Consider the following 18,195-nt stretch of genomic DNA (forward strand, 5'->3'; position numbering starts at 1 on the left):
ACTGCTTGTGAAGAGCTCTGATTGGTTAGTTCACCACGGCAGGTTGTATTAAGAGACCCCCAAGCCCTCTGGCCACCGCTGTGCTTCTTGCTCAAACAGTTTACAAAAATTGAACAAGGTTTACAGCGTCAACAGAATATGCTAATCCGCAACGATAAAATGCCATTAAGAGCAAGCTGTTATGAGGGATTTAATTTGACATGCGCATGCAAAAGGCAAGGTCCCAAGATCGTTAGTGCGGCTAACTCCCTCATATTTAATTACCGCCTCTATCACAGGGGCTGGTAAAATATGGCCATGATGCGAAATGACCCTTAATTAGATCGGCAAAGACTCTAGACAATTAATCCTTCAGCCCCTCCGTTTGTGTGTGTGTGTGTGTGTGTGTGTGTGAGTGCATGTGTTTATTTTGAGTCTTTGCTTAATTAAAACTTGCAGACGCTTGCAATAGAACAGGAAAGGTTCCTGTGAGGGATGACAAACTGATATGATAGACCCTCTCTTCCTACTGCTCTTTATTTTCTTGCATTCGTGTGGTTGAGTGGCTCACTGGTTGCATCTTTATCCTCAAAGATGGATAAAAGGGACTGGAAAAGCTGTTTCGCCAGAAGACTAACGCAGTCTTTAGGGGTCAAAGTACCATATGATTAGAGTAATCACCTCATCAGCGTTCCATGAAGCAATTTTGTAATGAATAAACAACTCATTACAGCTGGATTACCAGAATTTCTGTAGTTGATGCCAATACCAGTGCATTTTCATAATTCTCAACACCATTTTTCGATGGGACAGTGAAATCAAATATGAATTGAAGTCCATATCTTATTTCATATCCAGAGGTGGGTAGAGTATCCAAAAACTGTACTCAAGTAAAAGTACAAGTACTTATAGAAATATTTACTCAAAGTAAAAGTAAAAGTAATAATCTCAAAAGTTACTTGAGTAAGAGTAAAAAAGTATCCAATGAAAAAACTACTCAAGTAGTTAGTTACTAGTTACTTTGGATCACATAGGCCTATATATATAGCCTATATATCATGATATTATTTAGATATTTTTTCATTTAAATGACTATTATCATCATAATTAGATAAGCTATCTTTGCAACAAAAACAGAAGAGACAAACATTATTTCTGTATTCTGTATATTATAGCCCGAAAACCATTGCCTGTCCTTTGGTTTGTATAATAGTATAGTAACTTATACAACTACATTTGGATTATTAGACAATGTCGGAATAAAGTGACTCTATGGAGTTTTGCATTCATAAAGGGATGGGAACCATTTGTAAGTATATCATCAACCTGTCCAGGGACTGCAGGCGGAAATTAGCATTTTTGCTACAACCTGGCACATGACATCTCTTCTTTCTTAGATTAATGTTTTTTGTGCATTGTCCCTGATCAAATAAATAAATAAATTGACACAGATTAGAAAGAGTTAAAACTCTTCACATGTGCTCGCAGTCATGTCATGCCCAACACAAACAACGATCAAATACACGGATCTTCTTCTGTCTGTTCTCCAAAATGTATTTAAATGTAGGCTATATTTATGAAAGCATCTTTAAACTGGTTAACTGAGTCTAATAAGGCAGGCAAAGGCATTCGTTTTCAAGTCGAGTTCGCACGCCACTGCGCAATACACACATTGTGTGTGTACACACATTCATAAACTGGACGATGATAGCTTATTTAATGTATAAAGTAATGTATATGTCCGAAAAAAGGGTAATGCCATACTTTGTAGTAGTGCTAATAATCTGTTTGGTTGTAAAATGTATTACCTGAATGAAATGAAATCGAATGTATCGTCGTGTGAATTCATTCCCAGACAGCTACGAAGTAACATACGACGATGTTCAACTAATAAAGATCTTCATCGCTGGCAAAAAATATGATGCATTTGCAGATTTACTTTCTAGACTGTACTGTAGACTGTGGACCGCCACTTCATACAACGCTCTTGATGTTCTTAAATCTTCCTGTTACGACTCCGAGACGATTCAGTGCGTGCAGGAAACTGAACAGATCATTCAAACTGATTCGCGAACCGATTTAGACAGATCTGCCCAACTTGTTTGATGAAGTCTTTGAACAGAATCGACTCAAAAGAGTGATTCATTTGTGAATTGAGCATCGCTCATGCCCAGAAAAAAGAGAGAGCGCGCGCTTAGAATAAACTACGCTTTTAACAACATATTGCATTAAAATAAAGTAACGAGAGGAACGTCGCCCAACGTAACGAAGTAAAAGTACAGTTTTTTCATTAGAAATGTACTCGAGTAAAAGTAAAAGTACCCACAGTTAAATCTACTCTTAAAAGTAAAAAATTTCCAAAAAAATACTCAAGTAAATGTAACGAAGTAAATGTACTTCGTTACTACCCACCTCTGTTCATATCTCACAATTGTGACTCTTTCTAGTAGTTGTGAGTCACGACTTTAATCTCACAGTTGTGACTATTTCTCATAACGTCATGGACTTTATTCTGTCGCTACATCCGAAATCGCATACTCTCTTGAGTAGGTACTTATTTTGAAGCAGTTATTACTTTGCAAATGCTAAAAAGCACATTCTATATATGAATGTGTGTAGTATGACTGTAATCTGGACGTACTAGGCCTACATTCGCCATGTTGTCATTGTCATGTGACCTACCGGCATCAGTTGAGTTGCTTCTCTGTCATTCACAAATCCTCTCCCGTGGCCTCATGGGATAGTAAGGTGTCCATCGTATACACACTTCAGAACCTCGTCGGAAGTAGTAGGTCACCCGGGGACTTTTTGCCTACTCTTTATGAGTCACATACTGTTTTTCGCCTACTACTGTATATAGGAGGACAGTATTGTGTTTCTATTTTTACATTTATTTTGCAATCATTTTTTTTTTAATTTATGGCAGAAAAGGGATTCCATAAATATATGATGCATATAAAACATCATTTAAAAAGATTATAGATAAATATTATTAATATATTAATTCTGGATGCTGTATATTGATTAATATAAATAATAAAAAAATATGAATGTGTATGGCATGCATCAATATGAATATCAATGTTGACATTAATTATTAGTTAATATAAATTACTTAATTATTTAAATGAATGTATGTTTGACTTTATCTCACAATGTGACTATTGATTTGTACTATTTCAAAATTACCTTTTAATTTTTACATCTGATCTGAGGCAGAAACAGGATTTCATCATGAATATATGCTACACGTAATATAAAAAAATAACATTATATTTATGTAAATATATAAATTAATATGTAGGTTATTTTATAAACTATTATGAATATTAATATGTATAAATAATAATACAAATATTCATATTGACATTAAATGTTAATTATTTATTATTTAAATAATTATGTAAATAAATGTATATAAAAATAAAGTACATTTATTTAAAACAATTGAAATAAATGATAACAGTTGCACTTGTTATTCATTTAAGGTGCTGCATTCAGGTACCACTTTAGTCAGTATACTGTGAATAAACTGGTATTGTTTTTTGTTTTTTTTTAGCCGGTTTAAACTAAACAAAAAATGTAACTTAAAGTATTAAGTACAGGTACTTTTAACTTAACCAAGCATGAGTTAGAAAACACAGCATGTATCATCTAATAACTCAAAGACTGTCTTACAAGGTCCTTGACTGAGGTAGTAACTCACCCCTGTGCGTTCATCCTCGACATTGGGAGACTGTTATTTCTCATGCTCCACATGAAGACACATGTGTAACATATATGATATATAATGTTTGTGCAGGTGGTGGAATATTTAAGGCGGTGCAGTTTTATATATTGTCAGACCTTGAAAGGGAAACTGCAGTTCTGGCTCCTGTCAGGAAGCCTCTCTTCTTACAGAAGGGCCCTTGAAAAACTTCAGGCTTGGTCTATGTAACACTCATACATTACCCAAGAGGAAGAGGAGACAGAGAGACTCAGACAATCCTGTGATCCTCTCTTTAGCCGTACAAACAAAAATCCCTCTCATAATCTTGCATTTTTAATCTTGTGATTCTTTAGTAGGCACTAAAATGTTAAACTGGATTAGTGTCTTGAGAGATCATCTAATTCTGGAGTGTCTGGAGTAAAGTTTAGAGTAAGTCAGTCATGCAGTAACTCTGAGCTCTACATACATATTCCTATAGTATGCAAATGTGTGCATATTGTATGCAAATTCAGTTGGTTTATTGTGAAAATACTGATATAGTTGTTGTTGTTGTTGTTGTTGTTGGTTTTAATTATTTATTGATTTTCAGATACTGGTAGCTTTGACTCCTTTAACTTGACCTATGTAGATATGCTGACCACATACTTTTTGAGTGACAACTGCATTTATTTTTTCCCTGATTGTAGGGAAAACTGGAGTAGCTCCTACGGCCACTATTTTAGAACGATTTTGCTGTCTGAGACAAATTTCACATCCAAAAATATTTATTTTCTGTAAGGACCAAATCTGCAGTCTTATCTATTTTATACACAGCAATTTTAAGCTTTCCCTTAACAATGATCTTTTATCAAAATGAGTTCACTCTGAGGAATGAGAGTAGAAAACTCTTCTCACTTCTGTCCAGCCTCAACTGAATCCAGACTGTAAGTCTTGATGCGAAACATTTGCGTAAAGTTGTTTCTTTTTTAGTTCTGGAGAGCCTCACACTGACTAAAGTTGTGTTTGTTGGGTCCATGTGGATGGATGGTACAATCTCCCATATTAACATGATTTAATATTACACTTACTCCTTAATAATACATTTATATCCAAAATTGGCTTACAAGAAAGTGCATATTGAAAACTATTGAAAAGTCCAGTGTAACTCAGGCAGAAAGCTGAAGAAGGATGGCATATAGTTTTGTTTTCCCTCTGATGACTGACTTTTAGCCTCTGTAGGGTTTTTACTAGGTTTATATAAATGGTTTGAGTATATTTCAACATAATGTGTCCAAAAAACCCTTCAGCCTCAAGTGTGTCTGTTCTGCTCTGTCAGCGTTACAGGTCTTGACATATTCTGATACAAAAGGTGTTTGAATGTTTTATTCATATGGTTATATATGGATGGTCCCTTGGCAGAATCAAGGAACCGTTTCCACTTTGAGTAGTGCAGGATGGGGAAGCTAAAGTGTTTAAACTTTAGCCTTGTCTTATGAAGTTTTATCTAAAATACAAATGCTTGCCACGTAATTAAATGTTCATTACAGTTTGTTTGAGCGATGATTTTAAGTCAAACAATATAATGCATACACGCACACACACACATGTCGTGGCCACATTACCACCTCGGGTGTGCATTATATTTCTAATAATTCAACCACCTGTCATCAATTATTCTGCTTATACTACGGTTACCACACCTCAAAACATTGTTCAGATGATGTATTTCAAGACATTTGTCAGGTTGTTGTCCTTAAAACGCTATTGTGTGTGGAACTAATTTCTTACGCATCTCATCCCAAGCCTCCGTTGCTAATTCCAAAACGTCATTTTAGAGCTAACTGAGACATCAGCAACTGATAGCAGACTAATGCAGTTAATAATGCAGTTATTGGAGAGAGAGAGAGAGAGAGAGAGAGAGAGAGAGAGAGAGAGAGAGAGAGAGAGAGAGAGAGAGAGAGAGAGAGAGAGAGAGAGAGAGAGAGAGAGAGAGAGAGAGAGAGAGAGAGAGAAAGAGAGATTAAGCGTGGTGAATCGACACCAGCATACTAATAGTGAAACTATACGTTTATCTGCTTTTAAGTTGCTAAACTATTTTACTTTTTTGTCGTTCGTTTTTATCCTACTGTTTACATTATTTATTTGCTCTGTCAGTGTCGTTGTGGGTTTTGGTTGTAAAGACATTGGCGAATGTCATTTGGCAAAGTGATATGAACCTGAATGCGGTCAAGACTTGTCTGGAACTACTTTAGCCGTGCGTTTCCTTGAAAATAATTGCACACCTTAGAACGTTCGTCAACCAATCAGAATCAAGCATTCAATAGCCCTGTGATGTGTGTATGTGTGTATATATATATATACTGTATATATATATATATATACACTCACCTAAAGGATTATTAGGAACACCTGTTCAATTTCTCATTAAGTTGCTTCAATGCATTTAGGGGTGTGGTCCTGGTCAATACAATCTCCTGAACTCCAAACTGATAGTCAGAATGGGAAAGAAAGGTGATTTAAGCAATTTTGAACGTAGCATGGTTGTTGGTGCCAGACGGGCCGGTCTGAGTATTTCACAATCTGCTCAGTTACTGGGATTTTCACGCACAACCATTTCTAGGGTTTACAAAGAATGGTGTGAAAAGGGAAAAACGTTCCCTTGAAAAAACGTGAGTATGCGGCAGTCCTGTGGGCGAAAATGCCTTGTTGATGCTAGAGGTCAGAGGAGAATGGGCCGACTGATTCAAGCTGATAGGAGAGCAACTTTGACTGAAATAACCACTCGTTACAACCGAGGTATGCAGCAAAGCATTTGTGAAGCCACAACACGCACAACCTTGAGGCGGATGGGCTACAACAGCAGAAGACTCCACCGGGTACCACTCATCTCCACTACAAATAGGAAAAAGAGGCTACAATTTGCAAGAGCTCACCAAAATTGGACAGTTGAAGACTGGAGAAATGTTGCCTGGTCTGATGAGTCTCGATTTCTGTTGAGACATTCAGATGGTAGAGTCAGAATTTGGCGTAAACAGAATGAGAACATGGATCCATCATGCCTTGTCACCACTGTGCAGGCTGGTGGTGGTGGTGTAATGGTGTGGGGGATGTTTTCCTGGCACACTTTAGGCCCCTTAGTGCCAATTGGGCATCGTTTAAATGCCAAGGTCTACCTGAGCATTGTTTCTGACCATGTCCATCCCTTTATGGCCACCATGTACCCATCCTCTGATGGCTACTTCCAGCAGGATAATGCACCATGTCACAAAGCTCGAATCATTTCAAATTGGTTTCTTGAACATGACAATGAGTTCACTACTAAAATGCCCCCCACAGTCACCAGATCTCAACCCAATAGAGCATCTTTGGGATGTGGTGGAACGGGAGCTTCGTGCCCTGGATGTGCATCCCACAAATCTCCATCAACTGCAAGATGCTATCCTATCAATATGGGCCAACATTTCTAAAGAATGCTTTCAGCACCTTGTTGAATCAATGCCACGTAGAATTAAGGCAGTTCTGAAGGCGAAAGGGGGTCAAACACAGTATTAGTATGGTGTTCCTAATAATCCTTTAGGTGAGTGTATATCCTCTGTACAGCAAAGTCAATTTCTCCCTTAGCAATGAAAATTAATATTTGTGTCGTTAATTTTTCAATTGTTTCTCAGGAATGAGATTAAATGAAGGCTGAATGGAAAAGAAAAGAAAGTGTCTCAAAATGTTTGCCAGGATGTAAAAGTCTCAAAAGTTCTTACAAGACCGTATAATTAAAGTTACACAATCTATAGAGTCAATATGAAAGTACAGCCTTTCAAAAAAAAATATCCCATTTAATCTGATTGCTGGCTTGGAGAAACAGTTCATTCTTTAATTAATTCATTCATTCATTCACTCACTCACTCACTCACTCACTCAGCTTGAGGAAGTAAATGCTGTTTAATATTAGGCTACTCTTTTATTTGTACACTCAACAATGATCAAATGTTTGCCTAGTTTTATTTTAGGAGAAACATCTGAGACGTACTTGAGTGTGTACTTGGCTAAATAAAATTTGAAAACAGTTAGTTTGCTGAGCTATAAAAGAGCAACATCTGAGAAATATAATTTTCTCGTCTGGGCTACAGCTGCACTCATTCTTTTCTTTTTTTTCTTTGGTGCAGTGTTGACCAAATGCACCTGATTAGAAAAGTGCAGGCTAGAGAAAATTAAGCGATTATTGAACCACTATCAAAGACACTGCACACACACACACACACACACACACACACACACACACACTGATTAAAAGCTATTCAGAGGAAAAAAGGATAAGTTTAATCAGAGACAAGTCCACCTTACTAATTGTGAATATAAAGCTCTGTGGTGATTGATGAGTTTATTTTACTCTTTGACCTCATTCTCCTTCGCTCCTCCTCATACTCCCTCCATCTCCCTCTCCTTCATTCTGTCTCTCTCCCGCATCTGAAAGACTTTCTGTCCTGTCATTGAGGGTTTTTTTCTATCCCACACTCCATGCATCCTGGCTCACACTTAATGAAACCTGTCTTTACTCATTTTGCTTCAACATTTTACAACAATTTGGGGTAATTTTGTCTCACATAATATAATACCAAACATTAGATGAGTAGATCATTAAGTGAATCATAATTTCATGAGTTAGTAATAACTTTTCAAAATGATATGTGTGTGTATTCAAGGCTAGTCAGTGATAAGGTTACTTTTATGGATTTTTTTTTTTTTTTTTTTGCTAGAAATTCTGGAATAATGTCTTATGCATGCGTAAAAACTACCCAGGTTTTTAGAAAGATCAGTTCCTGTCTTCTGTCAGATGAAAATAAAAAGTGAAAGAAGTTAATTTGCTGGGTTTCCAAGGTTACAGGGTTACTGTGAGCATTATTCAGAGGTAACAGTCTCTCCTGGTAATGGATGTTGCTGTACAAGTGTGAGACTTTTTATTCAAGGTGTCATTTTTTTAAGGATATCCTGAGGGCGAAATAACCAAGTCTTTGATAAGTGAACAATACAAAAAGGCAGTAAAAAGTGAAAAGAAATAAGTCATAGTAGAAATGCTATTTCTTGTTTTTAGACATTTCAAAAATCTTAATCATCATTTTCTTTTGTTTTCTGGGAAAATTGCCTAACAATCCTTAAAGATCATTTTACTTGCAAAATATGAAATTACTTGTTTTCAAAGGGTATATCTTAAATTAAGGTTTTTTTCTTACTCTAATATCATTTATTGTTTTTGAGTAAAAATCTAACAATTTAATGATGTTTATTTAAAACAAAGAATACAAACTCTCAAGTAAGAAAAACAAACTTAATTTGCAAATGTTTTGAGTCAGACATTATTGAAAACAAGACTTTTAGGCATTACATGACAAATATTAATCATAATTTGTCTCATTTTCTCTGGGAAAATTATCTAAGCATCTTTAAAGATTAATTTACTTGCAATATATTATATTACTTGTTTTCAGAGAATATGTCTTAAATTAAGTTTTTCCTTTTCTTACTATAATTTCTTGTTTATAAGCAAAAATGTTGTTTATGTTATAAAAAAAATGGTTTGCCAATGGAGTAAAAGATAAATAAACTTAATTTGCTAATTTATTGAGTCAGACATATTCTTTAAGGCAAGTCTTACACTTTTTATAACTTGAACACTAAAAATACTGATTAAGAAATGTATTTTTGCTGATTAAATCTGAACTCACACTATGTATATGCCTTTCTCTCTTCAGAAAGAAGTGGAGGAAACGTTTCTTCTCACAATGTTCTTAGTGTCACACCTGCGTTGCCTTTTAATATTTTAGCTTCATATGTTTGGTTGGCTTGATATATTTGAATTTGATATACTGAGCGGATTCAGTTTTATATGGGCCGCTTAAATTTAATTGATAAAGTTAATACAGTGCACTCTGTTATCACTCCAGAAATGATGGCCCACCCTGTGTTTTAGCTGGCTGGTCTTGGCTCTATTGACCCAGTGCCACTTTTATTTCCTGCCATTAGTGAGGGCTTGACTGAGCGTCAGAGGAGCCGGTGCAGAGACAGAGTGTGATATATTAGCCTGTGCCCAGCTAAGTCAGTGGCCAAATTAGAAGCCTGACTGCAGGTTAAGTGAAATTTATGTTCCCTTGTGTAGCTGGGACCAAATTTGGAAGCAGAGCCGGAGTGTAAAAGGAATGGGGTTGGGTTCAGCAGTCCTGATGGTGTAGCGTTTGGGATTTCACAATGAATCCTGCTTTATTTGTCACAGGGAGTATGTGTGTGTAATCCCAACAGTACCCATTATCACAATGCCATTATTGCAACAGCAGCAGTAAATTACACCAAACTGGAATGCTTATAATAGGAAACTTTTCACTTGCGGTGTAAATGTGTTTGTGTAAGAAGTGTTTTATCTTTATTTAAAATAAATTTATGTAGGAACGAATCAGACAGAGATGATCCTTTCAAACTGACCAAGAAGCAGAATTCCATGGAGAGTCCAAATCAGCAATCCAGGACCATAAATAAGAGACCTGTCCAGTCTGAGCTATAACTAACTCCTCCACAGCTTTAAAACAAAGAGCGCTTGTAAGAGATTAACTTGAGAACAAACACTTAAGATGTCAATATCTGGCAGTTTTTAAAAAGACTGATTGGTTTGGAGATGGCATGTCTTGAGTCTAATGAGGAAAATCATAGAGATACAAAACAGACCTTCTTCCTGAAGACCTTTTTGACCTCTCTCTTGAACGCAGGAATAAAATCCTCTTTAAAACCACTGCCTTTCCATATCCGAATGCATCAGATCATTCCAAAACAATGCTAGACGGACTTCAAACATCATTTCAAAACATAGTTCTACATAATGTCTGCAACCCACACATTTGACTATCATACGGTGATTTTTCATTTCTTGAATTATGGTATGAATCAAATCCATGTAAAATGTCTTGTACTCTTATTATAAAATGCATGTCTAAATCATACCCTGCTAGAGTGGGAAATTTAAGAGATCATGTGACTAATCAGATAACATGTAATTTATGTGAGAGGAGGAGAGACAGTCACACCCTGAACCAAAAACCATACCTTATTGGTCAGAACTCCTCCAAAGGGTTGGACAAACAAAGCATTAGATGAGATAACGAGATGAGATCCGATCAGATGAAAATGGGTTAAGGATGGTTTTAAGGAGTCATAAAGTTACCATCATGAAGAAAAAAGCCAACTGCCTCACTTGTTTTTCTTTTCTCTCTTTACTTAGTTCTTTTTATTTCCGTTGCGAGTCTCGTTTTCTACGTTTTTGCTGTCCACGACTCTAGTCGTTGCCCGTCTCAAACTTTACCTTCAAACTGCAGAGACTCCGCTTCCAATTATCCGCCAACACACCAGAATGTGATTGGCTTCCCAAGATGTCACTCCAGACACGAAAAGGCCTCCAGCGATCAACGATCCTGGGAAATCCCTTTTAAGCAAAATACAACAACAAAATCAATGAATAACTCCAGATCCTAGCAGAACTGGTGCATTGATTTAAATGTAATAACCACGTCTAAGAAACGGTATAAGGGTTAAATTAATGATTGGTTCATTTAGGTGAGGTCTTATAAAGTGCATATTGCTAGAAACTTGGGATGTCATCATTCCACTCTCTTAAAACTCATTCTTTCATCACTTTCTTTCTTTCTGCAGCTCATGTGAATGTGTGGGTGTTTGTGTTAGATATTAGTTGTATGTGTTAGAATAATGAATAAAGTCTTGTCTGTATTTAAAGAGAAGTGTTCTTTGTGTTATGTGCTTACGGATTTAATGTCTTAAACTGCTAATCTTGTTACCGTGCTAATAAAAATAGTGTTTTCACTATAGTTTGGATATTAATATCCGCTACAGAGTTGATAGTTACAACCAGTTTAACTGAGTGCTGGATGATTCATTGTTCGGCTGTAAAATAAGAAAGTATTTCAAAATTCCCTTTAAATGAATAATTCCCTTTGAGCTAAATTTCCCTTACACACACACACACACACTAGGGCTGCACGACATATCGAAAAATGATCGTTATCGCGATAATAGTATATGCAATATCCGTATCGCAGAGAGGTGCGATAAATTACATTTATTTTATGTGCCCAGCATTTGTGTGTTGGGTGCATGCATAGGTTGTTTATCCAAATTCAACCAATCAAATGGGGCCTTACTATCTTTATACCCGCCTCCCCAGTAGGTGCTATTATGCTATTGGCTAGATCGGGCTCAAAGAGGAACCTAGTGGCTCAGGGCAGAGAGTGGAAAATAAAAACTAATGGCGGGAGTAGAGACAAGTGAGGAAAATGACAACAGCGAAGAACCTGTGCCTAAAAAGACCTGTACGTCTGAAATATGGCAATATTTTGGCTTCAATAGAGAAGAATTGTCACAAATGTCACATATTGCGTCTAAAAACGTCTGGAAAGCGCGATCGCACCGCTATATCCTTTCCACAAGCGCTTGCGTCTGTCGTTGCTATGCAACCATGAACTGCGCTGAGCGCTTTCCATGATGACGAATAAGTATCAGCAAAGGATTCATTGATTTCTAGCCCTTGTATAAATATATTTATGGAGATGAGAAATAAAAACCCGCCCTGTTCAGCTATGATCAGCTGTTCGGGCCGAGCTTTCGATGTTGTTACGGAAAGGCCGAAGCAGATCGTTGGTTTTTGTCATGACCTGCGGTGAGCAATACCATAACCCCACCACCACCATGGGCCACTCGATCCACAACGTTGACATCAGCAAACCGCTCACCCACACGACGCCATACACGCTGTCTGCCATCTGCCCTGTACAGTGAAAACCGGGATTCATCCGTGAAGAGAACACCTCTCCAGAGTGCAAGACGCCATCGAATGTGAGCATGTGCCCACTCAAGTCGGTTACGACGACGAACTGCAGTCAGGACGAGACCCCGATGAGGACGACGAGCATGCAGAGCTTCCCTGAGATGGTTTCTGACAGTTTGTGCAGAAATTCTTCGGTTATGCAAACCGATTGTTGCAGCAGCTGTCCGGGTGGCTGGTCTCAGACGATCTTGGAGGTGAAGATACTGGATGTGGAGGTCCTGGGCTGGTATGGTTACACGTGGTTGGCGGTTGTGAGGCCAGTTGGATGTACTCTGCCAAATTCTCTGAAACGCCTTTGAAGACGGCTTATGGTAGAGAAATTAACATTCAATTTACGGGCAGCAGCTCTGGTGGACATTCCTGCAGTCAGCATGAATGAATGTGTTTGGGATGCTCTGGATCGGCGTATACGAGTCCAGGTCTTGCCAATATTCAGCAACTCCACACAGCCATTGAAAAGGAGTGAACCAACATTCCACAGGCCACAATCAACAACCTTTTTTTTAACCTTTTTTTAATCTTTTTTTCTTTCTAGTATTTAATAAATACTGGTTTATTTAAGGACATTTGTTAAAAATTCTCCTTTTGTGGTCCATGTTTGTTTTTACTTGTAGCTGGTAAAATGTTTAGCTAATGTTAATTTAGTTTATATATATAACTGGACAAATTTTGGTTTCTCAGCTATTTAGTACAGCAGCACTCTTGCTTAAGCTTAAATTGCTTATTTTTTATTCTGATTGAGGTGCGCAGAGATAAAGTGGATTGTTTTTTGAGAAGATAATGTAAAATAATTGGTGCAGATTCACTGTGGCTGCAAGTGATTTTGTTTACGGGCTTCTAACATAAAGTCTCATTAACTTGTCTTCTGATTGGAGAGGTTCTAGCCCGAGTGTGAGCTCTGACCGTTCAGCTAATTACTGACTGCTAGCCTGAGTGCTCTGTTTACTGACAGAAACGGACAGTTCACTCTCGCCGACGACCCGGCTGTGCAATCAGCCCCGCTTTCCTTTAATTACGAATTAATTTCAGCATCGCTGTTTGTATTACCGGCCACGGTTTGCACATTTCTTGGCCTCAAACAGTCAAATAACCCAGGGAATGAGTTTCACCCCTTCATGGAATGGTGTGATTTGAAGTGTCTGATATCTTTTTTGCCATTTTTCTCTAATGTCCACAAACTGGGCTGCAAAGACAATACTGCGGTCCTTGTAATACATTCGTATCAGATTATAACTTCATAATCGATGTCTGGGATCTTATTTGTGCTCTCTAACATATTTAAAGTGTTTAATTTGTGTTGAGTTAGCTACTCATAGCTTCAGAATATGCCTTGAACGATCATTAGTCCAGCTGAGCTTTGATTTAAAATGCCACATACAATATTCAGATTAAATGAAGGAAATGTCTCTCTCTTTATTTAAACTGCACTTTTCTTCAGTCTACAGAATTGAGCCCAGGGGAAAATTTGGTTGCTCAAACATTTCTCTTTATCTCAGATGTTTCTCCTAAAAGTTCTTAGGAAATAAAAACACACACCAATGAGATAATTTACTCTCAGAAGTATTTGATTAGAAACATTTGGGGTTATATTGATATGTTTGTCAATGTTATGCTGTCCTGTTATGTTTTTTTTATATTTTTAACTTTCTTTAACATGTAATGTTGCTGCTTGAGCATGAAAAAGGTCTGCAAAGTTACAAAGTATATCAGTGCGCACTGTTTCTGAACTCCCTGAAACGCCTCTATTGTAGTCTTCTTGAGATTACAATTGTACACATCAAAGGGGCGTGGCCTGGTTTAGTTTGACCAATCACAACACACTGGTCCAGCCCAGCAATCAGAGCACACTGAGCTTTTTCAGAAGGAGGGGCTTCATAGAGACAGTTACTTAACAGCGCGTTACTGACAGACTGCAAAGAGAGGTGCTGCAACAATGTATGAAAATATGCGTTTTATTTGAACATTCAAGCATGAAAACCTTTTCAGACCCCAAAAACAAAATCAAGAGTATATACATATATTGAAATGTATCTTTACAAACATCACAATCCTTTAATCCCAACCTATTTTACTTGGTAATGTGACATATTTCCCAGTGAAACAAGATAATCAGTGAGAAGAATAGCGTAGGCGTTCTATCCATCTGGAATTTATTGGATCATGAAAGAGTGGATGTTTCAATATAAGAATGAATCCACATCTGAATGCGATTTTGCTATACCAGTGCCTAAAAAATGTGGCTCCTAGTTAACATAATCCATACATCTGCAAATGTGCACTGATGAGGCATGATAAGATTAGTAATGTGTATTAAAAAAAGTAAACAGCATCAATTTTGAATTTCTGTGGACTATAAATGCTTGGATGGCTCGAGGTGTATGTATTTGTTTGCTTTAGTCTGTGCTTGAGTCATTAAACTGAGCTTGAGTGGATCACAATCTAACATTTATTGGATAGTGACAATAAAACACTCAGGAGAACCAAGGCTTTCAGTGCTTTGAGTGTTCTGTCAATGTTTTGCCTTATCACAAAACCAATGAGCCTTGAGACACCATGCAATGAGCAGACTACTTGTGTGCAGAGCCGAGACACCAGTGCACAGGTATCCCATGGGTTCACATTATGCCTTCCTGAAACATTACCCGCTTTTGTCATTTTTCACCATGCTTTGGGAATGACAGTATTGTCTTTTACGGCTTTTTAAAATTATTATTATTTGGTGCATCTTGAGGGCATGCAGCCAGACATCATCCCAGCCATGTACCGGTTTGTTTTCACGCCTGGTCATTCTTTCAGTCCCCAAAGAGAGGTAATTGTAAGTGCAAAGACTTTTGAGAAGTCCTGAAAATGCAGTTGACATTTAGATGGATGAATCTTACGAAAGCTTTCAAGAACGTATCCAGGTAACATTTTACCCTCAAATTGTCACAGTCTGTGGTTGCCAAGACACACACAAAGACGAAGACAAGAAGAGTATTCCAGATTAGTCTTTGTTTACAAAATCAATACACAGGATATTGTTGGAGAAATGCAAACCACACTGAAGCACAGGGGTGTAAATAGTAGATACAAAGGAATCTAAATGAAGAACAGGTGAACCAAATCAAACAATCAATTAGTAACCATAGCAACAAACTAACTATAGAATCAAAGGGATCAGGAACTAAACAGAAAGGAAACACATGAACTAAAGGAGTCTTCAACAAAACATTATCATTACACAAATCAACAGAAGTAGCAAATTATATATGTGCATAAATAAAAGTATGAATATTTTGTAGGATTGTTTTGGCATTGAGACTTTATTTTCATGACAATTAAGCACATTTCATTATGTGAAAAAAACAATGAGATACTGTTGAATGTGTGAAGTATTTATACATCAGGGTAATATTTGACATAATAGCTTTAATAGTCTTGTTCTGTTGAGTTTGACTTTGCCTATGTTTGGTGTCACGACGTACAGTTCTTCTTAAAATAACAACTATAATCAATAAATATTGTCCCTTTTAATGTCTTAACTATGTGCCTTTGATACATCCAAAGCCTTTTAGGCATTTGTGCTTTTACTGAGGTTTTTGTGTCACAAATTGTGTAACAATTTTTCAGAAATGTATCTATTATCCAATAAAAGTTTGTTTGGGATCAGTTTGACCCAAGTGAAAACAAATTACATAAAAATAAAAAATAAATAAATTATTTAATTAAAAGAAAATAAGATTGAAACAAACCTTCAAAATAAAATGGTTTATTCATCATCATCATCATCATCATCATCATCATCATCATCATCATCATCATCATCATAATATAATCATTGTATTAGCACAAAACCAGTAATGAGAATATTTTAAAATCACTACTGACAATAATGAGAACATAAATAACATTACGGTAGTGCAAGTTCGGTGTATAAATGTGCTAATGTTTTGTAAACATGCTTATGTTTTTGCAGTCTGCAGGGACCACCATGCAGAATTATGTATTGTTTAAGTGTCTTTTATTTGTCATAAGCTTTAACCGCGTTGGTAGCCATCAGCTAGAGAGCTGTAAGTAATCGTCCTCCTATCAATTAAGCAGGGTTTTTTTTTTTTTTTTTTTGCCTTGAATCTCCTCTCTCTCTCTCTCTCTCTCTCTCTCTCTCTCTCTCTCTCTCTCTCTCTCTCTCTCTCTCTCTCTCTCTCTCTCTCTCTCTCTCTCTCTCTCTCTCTCTCTCTCTCTCTCTCTCTCTTTCTCTCTCTCTCTCTCTCTTTCGACATTGCAGTAGGGCAAGATCTCACATCAACACTAGATGATCTGAGATTTCACATCTCAGAGGATGATCCTCCAGTTCAGCAGTTGAAGTCTTTCAAGACTGTTCTTTTTTTCGGTTTGCTAAATGTTATACATTATTCATCATCATCCAACATCCTCCTTTTCTTTTTTAAGTCACTTTAAAGTTGATGTGTATGATGTTTTGATGTTAAATTCTTTCTCCTGTCCCAGTTTAATGTGCAGGGATAATTATAAGCAAGCTGTTCATAGGTCGACTTCCTAGAGAATATGTATTTACCTAGCAACCACTTATAAATTCCCTATCAAACAATAGCGTTATTGCTCAGGCAAATGATTTTTTGCAAATCAGTCTGGTCTGCAAGGAACTACAGTGTAAGGTCTAAAAAAGTGTTCTAGCTTAAGGGTTTATTGGAGTATTTTGTGCTTCATGAGCCCTGATTATTGAATATATTGCAATGTATTGATTCACATCAGTAGTTACACACCAACGTTTCTTTGTCTCTCATTTCAGCTGCATTCTAATTCAGACAAAGGCGATGGTTCGGTCAGGTACATCCTTAGTGGTGAAGGAGCAGGGAGTATCTTCATCATCAACGAGGTAACGGGAGACATCCACGCCACCAAGAGTCTGGACCGGGAAAACAAATCGCATTATGTTCTTCATGCACAAGCCATCGACCGCAACAACAATAAACCCCTGGAGCCAGAGTCAGAGTTCATTATAAAAGTTCAGGATATTAACGACAACGCTCCCAAATTCCCAGACGGACCCTTCGTCACATCTGTGCCTGAGATGTCAGAAATTGGTGAGATTTCCTTGTTTATTTTTTTCTGTAAAATGTTTTTTTTTTTTTTTTTTACTTAACCTATGGTCTTTTATGAAAATTCTTTGCAGTCATTTGATAAACTTACTCATAACATGTATATTTCTCTTATTTTCCAGTTAAAATCTTTAAAACAAGATACATTTGTGTAGTGAGTCATTTAAGACTTAATAGAAAGAAATCTTTAATACAGTGTATTTTGTCTTTCTGCTCTGGCAAATTTTGTCACTTATTTTACATATAAACAAGTGAATCAAGTGAAAAAATGCACCAGTAATGTACAGCAAGTCAAAATACAAATTATATTCAAGATACAATCCATGAAATCAAGTCATAGTATCTTAGTGTTGCTTCTAAAGTAAATGTATCTTGTTTTTAGAATTTTTAGATGTTTTTACTGAAAATCAAGGAAAGCAGACTAATTAAAAACTCATTATGTAATTTTTTCAGTGTAGTTTTGCAGTGTTGGTTAAATGTAGAGTTGGTGATTTGAACAAGCTCTTTAGCGAACTGTATGTCAGCGTGAGAACAAAATTGTAGGTTAATGAAGATTT

At 36.8% G+C, this 18,195-nt stretch overlaps 1 protein-coding gene across 1 annotated transcript in view; it reads left to right on the top strand.

Annotated features, from left to right (window-relative positions):
* Positions 1 to 18,195, top strand: part of LOC130076892 (cadherin-18) — a 115,318-nt gene that overhangs the window by 31,524 nt on the left and 65,599 nt on the right. Inside the window, exon 3 of the mRNA XM_056242189.1 lies at positions 17,329 to 17,623. Within this exon, the coding sequence (XP_056098164.1) occupies positions 17,329 to 17,623 (295 nt within the window). The remainder of the gene's footprint in view (positions 1 to 17,328; positions 17,624 to 18,195) is intronic.

Source organism: Rhinichthys klamathensis, unplaced genomic scaffold, assembly GCF_029890125.1.
Source record: "Rhinichthys klamathensis goyatoka isolate OS25496 unplaced genomic scaffold, OSU_Roscu_1.1 h1tg000706l_1, whole genome shotgun sequence".
NCBI lineage: Eukaryota > Metazoa > Chordata > Actinopteri > Cypriniformes > Leuciscidae > Rhinichthys > Rhinichthys klamathensis.